The 10,505-nt window shown below is 42.5% G+C and overlaps 1 protein-coding gene across 2 annotated transcripts in view; it reads left to right on the forward strand.

Moving 5' to 3' along the window:
• cnpy1 (canopy FGF signaling regulator 1) overlaps positions 1-8,244 on the forward strand; it is a 45,064-nt gene extending 36,820 nt beyond the window's left edge. For both annotated transcript variants that reach the window (XM_075484224.1, XM_075484225.1), the window contains exons 5-6: positions 7,431-7,527; positions 8,079-8,244. In XM_075484224.1, coding sequence (XP_075340339.1) covers positions 7,431-7,527; positions 8,079-8,116 — 135 coding nt within the window. In that variant the 3' untranslated portion in view covers positions 8,117-8,244. The remainder of the gene's footprint in view (positions 1-7,430; positions 7,528-8,078) is intronic.
• Positions 8,245-10,505: the final 2,261 nt, after the last annotated feature.

Genomic DNA, 10,505 nt, shown 5'->3' on the forward strand with positions numbered 1-10,505 from the left:
TGATCATGACCTATAATCTAGACTTTTTATTTCTTAGTAAAACATGGCTGACTGAATGTAGCTGTGATACCATTCTCAATGAGGCAGCACCAACAAATTTCAGTTTTATCAATAAGTGTCGAAGTGGTAAGAAGGGCGGGGGAGTTGCTGCCATTTTTAAATTAGTCTTTCAGTGCAAAGAAATTTTACTTGGTGATTTTAGCTCTTTTGAATATCTCTGTTTTTTAGTAAAGGGGGATCCAAAAGTTATCTTCCTAATCATTTATAGACCACCAAGATACCCAGGAACTTTCTTTGATGAGTTTGCTGAACTGCTGTCAGTGATCTGCACTGACTATAACTTTTTTATCATAACTGGGGATTTTAACATTCACATGGACAATAACATGGACACTAATGCCAAAGAACTCTGCTCTCTACTTGACACTTTTGGCCTCCGTCAACATGTGAATGGACCCACACATACTCGAGGCCACACACTGGATCTGGTTATCTCTAAAGGTGTTGACATTTCTTCTGTTGATATCAAGGACTTGGCGCTCTCTGATCATTTCTGTGTGTTCTCTGACTTACAGTTAACTCCAAACATTCAGTTAACCCGTGTGTCTGTTAGAAAAAGGTACATAAATGAGAATACCAGTGCTAAGTTTATGGAAGTTCTAGCTATGTCATCAACTGCGAGTGCAGAGACAGTTGTCATGGATACTGTTGCACCTGTTAAAAATAAGATGATCTTGAGCAGAAAGCGAACACCATGGAGGAACACTATTATGGTAAAGGCCTTGAAAACAGAATGCAGGAAAGCAGAGCGTAAATGGAGAAAAACTAAACTTCAAATTCACCATGACCTCTACAAACAAAGTCTTTGTAATTTTAACCACGGGTTACTCCGGGCTAGACAGCAACACTTATCTGAAATGATTAATAAGAACATCAACAACACTCGTGCTCTGTTTGCTATGGTTAATAAGCTGACAACCCCCCCAAAACAGATAGTTTCAGAACTCTGTTCCACAGAAAAATGCAATGCATTTGCTTGTTTTTTTCAATGAAAAAATCTAATCTATAAGGCTAAATATCAACATAAATGAGCAAAATAATAAAATGACGCAATCCTTAAAACCACCTAGGAATCAATCAACTATGATGTCAGAATTCAATACAGTTGACCAAAAAACCATAGAAGAAACAGTCCAGCATCTTAAACCATCGACATCCTGTCTTGACACAATGCCATCTGACTTCTTTAAAAGTATTGTAAGCTCTGTCCAAACAGATTTGCAGCAAATAATAAACTGCTCACTTCAATCAGGCACGTTTCCTAAACCCTTAAAAGTAGCTGCCATCAAGCCACTCCTAAAAAAGAGAACATTGGATGCTTCCATTTTAACCAACTACAGACCCATCTCAAATCTTCCTTTTATAGCCAAGATTGTTGAGAAAGTGGTTTTTAATCAACTCAGTAACTTCTTGAACTCCAGTGGACTCCTTGACAAATTTCAGTCAGGCTTCCGACCTCACCACAGTACAGAAACGGCTCTTATTAAAGTGTTAAATGACACAAGGTTGAACACTGACTCAGGCAAGGTGTTAGTTCTGGTCCTGTTGGATCTCAGTGCTGCATTTGACACTGTGGATCACAGTATACTGCTGAACAGGTTGGAAACCTGGGCAGGACTCAGCAGGACAGTCCTAGAATGGTTCAGGTCCTACTTGGAGGAGCGGAGTTATTTTGTGACTATTGGAAGTAATCAATCTGATCGAGTGGCTATGACATGTGGAGTTCCTCAGGGGTCAGTTCTTGGACCCCTTCTGTTCACCCTATACATGCTGCCTCTGGGTCAAATTCTGAAGAACTCTAAAGTCAACTACCACAGCTATGCAGATGACACACAGATATATCTGGCACTGTCTCCAGATGACTGCAGTCCTATAGAGTCATTGGGCCTCATGCAAGAACATTTTCGTATTTTTATTCTAAATTTCTCTCACTTTTTTCGTAAGAAGGTCTGGTACGAACACGCCACGTCAGATTCAACAAACGCTCTTATCTTCGGAAAAAGTGTGTAAATGACCTGCGTAAATGATGAATGCCACTCGTGCGTATCTAAGTTCACGTACACGAGGATAGTAGATTTGCATACTCCACGCCCTAAATAATACCATATAAGGCTGTGCTTCCTCGCTCCTGTGCCAGGAAGTGTTGAGTGTTGAGTCATGAGAATGACATCAAGGCGCAAAAATAACAACTTTACGGGCTCTGAGACCATCCAAAAAGGAAAATCTGTCATTTTTAGCAGTGTCAGCAGTGGAATTACCAATCAATCAATCAATCAATTATACTTTATTAATCCCCAAGGGGAAATTCCAATTTCGGTCATGACAGACAACACAGAAACAAACAGGGAGAGAGAGTGTGACCAAGGCATCGCAGCCCGCGGGCTCACGGCCACGCAGGCGCCGCCAGATAAGAAGGAAGGGAACAACATTGGGTGAGAGGAGGAGAAAAAATCATACTTCACACTATGCCCTTATCAGGATACGGTCTGAGATCGCAAAAAACCTCAGCACAGAAAAGCAACACATACACATAACAACACCTTTAAGCAATGGGACAGTGAAGAGGTGAGGAGTTGCGTGTGTTATCAATGAGCATGTATGTGTGTGTGTGTGTGTGTTTGTTCAATAAGTCTGCACAGAATGTTGGATCAGGCAAATTGTCCTTGACAAGTTGGAATATGTCAGCCAGTTCAACAACAAATCTCACAGGAGTCTCAGGAAGGGGAGGGGGGGAGCACATGGGAGAGAGCATCATGTTATCATAACAAGCGTGGAGAATGATTTTGCAGCTGGCCACAAGGCCAGTGTGGGGCGCCGGATTGGAATAACAATTAATTTAGGTCAGACAGACAACTGATTGCGCTCTCTGTCTTTTTGTCCATTGCTGGTATCTCATGGCGAAGTCCCGAATTCAGCCGAATTGTGGGATGTGGACCCTTTCCGCCCGGTCCAAGTGATCAATCAACCATTCTCCCAGGTCAATCCATTTCTCTTCTGAGTCCAGGAATCTCAGCCAGCCTGCGAACCTGCGCAAGGATCGCCTCCAGCTTCCAACTCTGCTCACGTAGCATCTCAGTCTGAGCGTTGATTGCTCTTGTGACCCCATCGAATGCCTTCCACGATCTCTTAATTTCACAATGTACCAGGTATCCTCCAACTCCAAACAGCAGGAACCCGAGTATCATAAATCCGAATATGTAGACGTCTTCCGCGTCCTCGACAGCCAACAACGCTAAACACACGGTACGCCATTTCCCCCAGGCGTCCTCCGAGTATCCAGCGAAGAATGTCCCGTCGGGGCATGAGGCTTCTCCTTTCCTCATCTTCGCGTTTGAGAAAATTTGATCAATAGCATTGAGACCCCAGCTGACCAAATCCATCTTACTTGAATTCGTCTGATATGTAAAAAGATGCTCCAAAGACACACACACAGACACGCTGAGCAGGGCAAAAAAAGGGAGGGAGGAGCAGAGAGAAACGCGACCTCTTCCACCGAGAGCCAAGACAAGACGGGACCTGCTAAAGCCAAGAAATGGGAAGTTATTACGAGTGCTGTTAATTCTGTGTCACCTGTAGTTCATAATGTCACCGAAATAAAGAAGAAATGGTTTGATATGAAAATGGCTTAAAAAAAAAAACGTCTCGCCATGGGCAGGCGATCGATGACTGCAACTAAAGCCGTGCAATCAGTTGTTGCCTCATCATGATGGCACTTTGATGGGGCGGTTAATGAGGGGGGTCTTCTGGCACCACACCTTCTGGTCTGCCTGGGCTGGTTCAGGTGGAGACCCTCGTTCATGGCAATATTGCTCCATGAACGAGGTATCGAGACACACCCACCTGGCCTTCAGCTCAGTGCGCTCCACGACAGCACGGGTGCTTTGATGCGTATATGTGTCTCGTGCTCCAATTATGTTTGGCAGTCCAGTCACGGCATGAAAGTCCCTCTTAATTTGTACTTGTTGGACAGCGGTGTATGGGAATGTGATGTACCATGGGTGATAAACTGATGAGAGCTTTGATGACCAAGGGGAGCGCACGACTCACAGAGGACTGGGACACCCCCGATCTGTCTCCAATCTCCCTCTGAAAGGTTCCAGTGGCCAAAAATCCAAGGCTGGTGAGGACCTGGACGTGTGGTGGAATTGGGTTTGATCGGCGTGTTTCTCTCTGGAGTTGTGGCTCTAGCAAGCTGCATATTTGTAGCAGCACAGTCCATGGGAATCTTAATCACGATGTCAGCCATTCGTCTGTCTCCACAAGGATATCTACACGGTCTCTTCCAAGAGCCTGACGCATTAAGGCATCCGAAAGTAGCAAGTCAGCCGCTGGTTACACTTCCCATTGACCTTGTTATATACAGATTCAAATGAACCTTTAATTAGTGCACAATTTAAGTCAAACAGAATAATGTCAGCATCATTATGGGGTATAATGTATATTTATTTATGTTTTCTTCAAAGTAATTAAATATACAATCCATGAGCCAAGCAAACTCGATTGGAATAACAGCGGACTATTTTAGGAAACTCCTACGACAGGTCTGGATCACTCGTAAATTCTGTTCATACCTGAAAGAAAACGTAAAATACGAAAAATATTGGTCAATGCGCAAATTCTCTTAAATCACTCGTACGCACGATTTAAGAACAAATCTGTGCGTACGAACGGCATGAGGCCCATTGTGCGACTGCTTAGAGCAAGTCAAAAAGTGGATGAACCAAAATTTCCTTCAGTTAAATCAAGAAAAAACTGAGGTCATTGTGTTTGGCAACAAAGAGAAGAGGTTTGCTGTCAGTAAACATCTTGAGTCACTGTCTCTAGGAACCTCGGCATGCTGATAGACTCAGACCTGCACACAACTGGAACAAACTACCAGCAGCTTTTTTTTTTTAGGGCATCTGGTCTGCACTCACTGAGGGCAGATGTGGATGTTAGGGCATCTGGTCTGCACTCACTGAGGGCAGATGTGGATGTTAGGGCATCTGGTCTGCACTCACAGAGGGCAGATGTGGATGTTAGGGCATCTGGTCTGCAGTCACAGAGGGCAGATGTGGATGAGATTTCTTCGGGACTGGAAGCAGGCAGCAGGTCTTTCTCAGCTCTGGAACTTTCTGCTGACTCGGGCTGAGCTTGAAGTTGCTGTAGAGTCCCACACAGCTGTTCTGCACAGTCTTCAGAACCCTGAGGCCTGGTTCTGGTTCAGTCTCTCCAGCTGATGAGATGGGAAGGCAGAGGAGGTCTCGGTGAGACTCAGAAGTTTATGTAGACTGACATGACATTAATATCATCCCTTCAGAGTTTGTTCATCTTCCTGAGACCATCCTCTCAAACTTTTTTCATCACAGGGTTGCTCCTGAACAATGGCTTTTAGTAAGAGGTGAGGAAAACAAGATTGTGCTCTTATTGTCCTAATGGAGAGCTGAATGCATTATTTTACATTTGCACAGAAATATTCCAAAATTGAATTTCCTCTGGGGAAGCCATTGGAAGTGTAGAAGAAATGAAAACGTTGTTGAAATCTCCAGAGATTACCAATGCATTGGGGTGTTGTTTTTATAACTTGGTAACAACTGAGCTGATTACGTCGCAGAGTAACTTAACTAGATTAAATTTCTTGATAGATGATATGGACTTTTTTTTTTTTTACAGCTAGCAGTTTAATGTTGTGGATACAGACCTCTCTGTCACACTCAGTGGGGTCACATGGCTCTGAAATGATCGGATTATTGGCTAAATTACAATCAGACTGAGCTGAGCGAGGGTAATTCTCCTTGGATATGTGGCGGTGAATGAATGGGATCAGAGGCACAAAGCGTGTCATACCCCGGTATGATAGGTGGCGCTGTACCCATTCCAGCTGTTGCTAATAGAGCCACTTCCTGTTGACCTCTTCACCACCAACAACAACAACAAACTCAGGCATTGGAGAAAGATGGAGAACGCAGAGCCAGATGAAGCTACGTCCCTCTACATTTGCTCTGTGATGAGCTGCTTGTTGCACAAACTCGATGCCCAACGGAGCATTCTCCATCGCGTTGTTTGTTTCTTTCTGACGGCGACAACAACAGGAATATCGTCTCCTTTGACTTCCGGGTCACGACCCCGGGAAAACATCTGGAGCATGCGCAGAACGCAAAGTCTGATTCACCACGAGCTTCAGCGTCTACAAGCAGGTTTAGAGTGACTTTCAACCCAGTTATCTCGGGGTCTGAATCCGACTGCGAGTAACCCGATCCGATCCAGTTCTTGTCAGATTAAGGTGTCTACATGCACTTAATAACTGTCTGATTGTAATTTAGCCAATAATCCGATCCTTTCAGTGCCATGTGACCCCACTGAGTCTTATGTTCAGCATTACACCATTTGTTGTTAACAAGCACTGCAATATCAGCACTTTTACTTTTGCCACTACTTCTGATATCTTTGTTTGTCTGTATAGTCTGAAAGTTGGGTAGAGAGGCAGTAGTCCTGTCTCAGCTCCTGCAGTCATGTCTCAGTGAGCCACTAATCCTGCATTTTTTATATTCTTGCACTGTCCTTGTGAGCACTCCAAGCTTTTCCATTTATTTGTCAGTTTTCTTACATTCTCCATGATTATTAAGGTTAGAAATTATTCTAAATTCCCTCTGGTAAAAAAAAAAAACCTTTTGAAAGTCTACTTAATAAGATAAGAAATTGTTTTATCGTGTTTTTGTATTGTGCCATTCTTATATTATTCTTGATATATTATTAAGAATTAATATTTATTCTGAAATAATATAGTCAGCCACCATGCCCTTGTAGGTTTTATTTTGTACAAAGTATGTACATACAGGCATACATGCTTTATATCTACATACAAGGAGAAAAGATTTCCCCTAAAGGGGGCTGTAGCTGCTGTTCTTAATATAATTATTTCCTTTTGGGTTTAAACTTCCAGGATAATATCTGGTTTATATTTTATTGTTTAACCTTGCATTCGTGCATCATCCTAATTTGAGCTTTTTCTTTCTTTCTTTTTATATTGTTAGATAATAATGCATGCCCACTATACAGAAAGAAATAAGGAAAATGAGATCATGATGAGGTTGATCCATCATGGCAGAAGCCTGTGCAGAAATCAAGCCTAAGCAGCTGATCAAACCTGAGCAACCAATAATGAAGGTTATCATCAGGCTCTGCTGGAGGGTTTGGGAGCTGTGGCTGAGCCCAGTCGCCACAGTGGCTGAAGAGTTGGGCAAACGGAAAGGAAACATGGCCACCGCCCTGCAGGCTGCATGCGCTCCATTGTGTGGACGGCGTGTGCGTGTGTGTGTTTGCGTGGCCCAGCTCGCTCAGCTCTGCTTCCCTCAAGCCAAGACTGTCCTCTGCTTGTCTTTTTTTTTCAGTGTGAAACGGTGGTGGAGGAGCTGGAGGATGCCATCATCTCTGCGTTTAGCCGAGCTGGGGAGAATGTGCACGAGGAATTATGCAACAGAGTATCAGGTAGGACTGATTTCACTTTGATATAAGAAGCAGCTCCTTTTACCTCCCCTAGTCCCTCACAGAAAGTGACTTCTCAGAGTAAAGCCTCCTGAAAAAATAAGCAAAATGATTTTAGCTATAATGAGCTGCAACCTCCTTTTTTACGTCTTTTTCTTCAGCTATTTTTGAGCTTCATTATGTTCATTGAGTTTGCTTTACTGAAACAAGATGACATTTACATCAGTGCCTCTGTCTGGCTCTCACAGCCTCATGTAACAGCAGAGGCCATTATGGAAGATTTTCTGTCTTTATAGAGTTTTATTTCAACATTAAATTCACTTCAGGAATGCCTGTATTTTACAGCCAGCTTGGGATTTTAAGGAGTTATTCTCCCAATAACCCTATAACTCCCAATCACTCCCTTTTTCAAATATGACCACCACAAACTTCTGTTATCTTACCTGTTATTTTTAGGTTTTCTGTTTGAATAAGCTGCCATATTTTCATGCATCTGGGAGTCATTTAGTCCAAGACTGATATTATTTTTTCTCTTTGTGATTTTTTTTCTCCAGATTTCTGTACAGAAAGCCACACAAACGAGGAGTTATAGTGGTTCCTGTTTTCAGTGGAGCTCTGTGGGACCAGCTTTGTTGCAGACATTAAGAAGCCTTTTGATGAAAATCATTTTTGCTTAATGAGTAACAATGTTTTTAAATAAATAAAAGATGGAGTGTTGTGTGGATTTGTCTGTGTCTCCTCGCTCTGGCTGCAGGTGGTCTTCTGTTGTGTTTAACTGACAACACATTCATTAAGGCTGTTTCCCTCTGGGAATTTACTCTTGTGAAATTTAGAACAATTTAGCGAGTAGTCTATATAGTGCTGTAAAAATATCACTGTTTAGCTTGTTTAGGATGTCTTTGAGTTTAAGGCTGTAGGCCGTATGTCTGTTTTCATTAAGGAAAATGTTGTGATTAACTTTGAAACTTTTTTTTGACTGGACCAGAAGAAAAAATAGAAATGACCTTTTTAATACTGAGCCATTTAGTTTTCTATTAAACGGTGCTTGTAGGCATGCTAAAATGTTCTGTGGTTTTATCTGAATGTCAGCTGCAAGTATCGTCTCACACAAAGTAGCAGGTGTACAAGCCAGAACCAACACTGAAGATTCCTTTATCTGATTGGACCAGATCTTGTTGTAGCTAGCTGATGATTGGTCACAGCCTGTGTATTGATATGCTGATACGCATGCTTGATAACGGAAAGTGCATCCTACCGAAGCTCCTCTCTGTACACTAATTGCTCAAAGGTTTCAAAATGGCAGAGTTTCCTAAGTACAGCAATAATCAAAATGAGGTCAATGCTAATAATGGCTGTGTCAATAGGTTTTAGATTGTATCTCTACTCATGGCTTCAGTGAAAGGACAAACTCATTTCACTTAAATATAGGGTGTATATAATGGCTCGTAGCCCCTCACAGAAAGTGGAGTCATTCCCTGCAGACTTTTTTTTAAGTATTTTTATGCCTTTAATGTTAGGACAGTTTGAGAGAGACAGGAAGCAGGGGGCAGAGAGAGGGGGGAGACACGCAGCACAGGGCTGCTCGGTGCGGGAGTCGAACCGGGGCCAGCTGCAGCGAGGACTGCAGCCTCTGTACATGGGGCAGCTGCTTAACCCACTACGCCACCGAACGCCCCATTCCCTGCAGACTTAACCCAAGTCACAGAAACTCCTGGAAAAACAAGCAAAACAAATTAGATTTATTTTTCCAATATTAACAATAAAGGATGGAACCTAACTGTCGGGCCTCTTTTTTCACTTCTTTGTTTTTACTGGTTTTTGAGCTTCATTAAGTGTTTCTTTACTGAAACAAGATGACATTTACTTTTGTTTTTTCTTATTTCAGAAGTAAATTCACTTCAGTAATGCCTGTAGTTTACAGCCAGCTTGGGTTGGTTTATTTTTTTGTCCCCTTTTCAAATATGACCACCAAAAACTTCTGTTGCAACTTATCCTAACAAGCTGTAGGACTGTGATGTTTGTTCTAACTTCACTTTTAACTTTAATTTAATGTTTTATAGATTGGGCCATAAAAAGAAATAGAAACTGACCTTTTAGATTTGTGGCTTCGGTAAAGGAGCAAAAAATTATCTTGGAAAAAAATAAAAGCTTATCAGAATTAGTGATGGTCGGTACACAAACCATCAGTTAGACATGGGAATTGACTAATATTGGTGAAATCATGATTTACAAGGTCTGGTCTGATCTTTAGACCTAAATCATGACCAGGACTTCAGTCATGGGCTAATTCTAAGTGGACTTTAACAGGTCTGCCCATATAGGGTCTGTCCCATGAAACAAAGAGTTGGTCACACCTTCTAAACCCCTTTGTTCTGTCCATACATGTGCGCAGTGTCTGAACTTGACACACAGAAGAAGGTGGCAGAGAGAATACCACAAGGGCAATGGGTGAAAATGAGCCCACCACCTTAGGCACAAAAGCAGGGTTGAGCTTCAGTAAAACTCTGACATCCCAAGGGGCAACCTGGATGCAGGAAGGATGCACTAAGAGTGCATGAATCTCGCTGACACGCTTCGTAGATGCCAAAACCAGCTGCAACACTGTGTTCATTGACAAGTGTCTGAGTTTAAGCTCATCTAGAAGCTCAATAAGAGGCCTGGAGAGACCATCCAGCAGCACTGCCAAATCCCATGAGGGTGTCAGGGGCCCGGAGACAGGAAGAAGCCTATCCACCCCCTTCATAAAACACCAAACCAAAGGATGTTGACTTGTCTATTTTACCTAGACAGCAGCCAGGTAAACCGTAATCGTTGCGAAAGCTTTCTGTTTGTCAATTAACTCCTGTAGGAATGACAAAATCACACCAACAGAACACTGAAAAGGGGCGTGTCCCTCTCTAAGGCTACATTTACACTGTCAGTTAAATGTTACCCAATTCCGATTTTTTGCTCTCATGTGACACAGATCGGATATGTTTTTT

This window comes from Odontesthes bonariensis, chromosome 14, assembly GCF_027942865.1.
Source record: "Odontesthes bonariensis isolate fOdoBon6 chromosome 14, fOdoBon6.hap1, whole genome shotgun sequence".
Taxonomy (NCBI): domain Eukaryota; kingdom Metazoa; phylum Chordata; class Actinopteri; order Atheriniformes; family Atherinopsidae; genus Odontesthes; species Odontesthes bonariensis.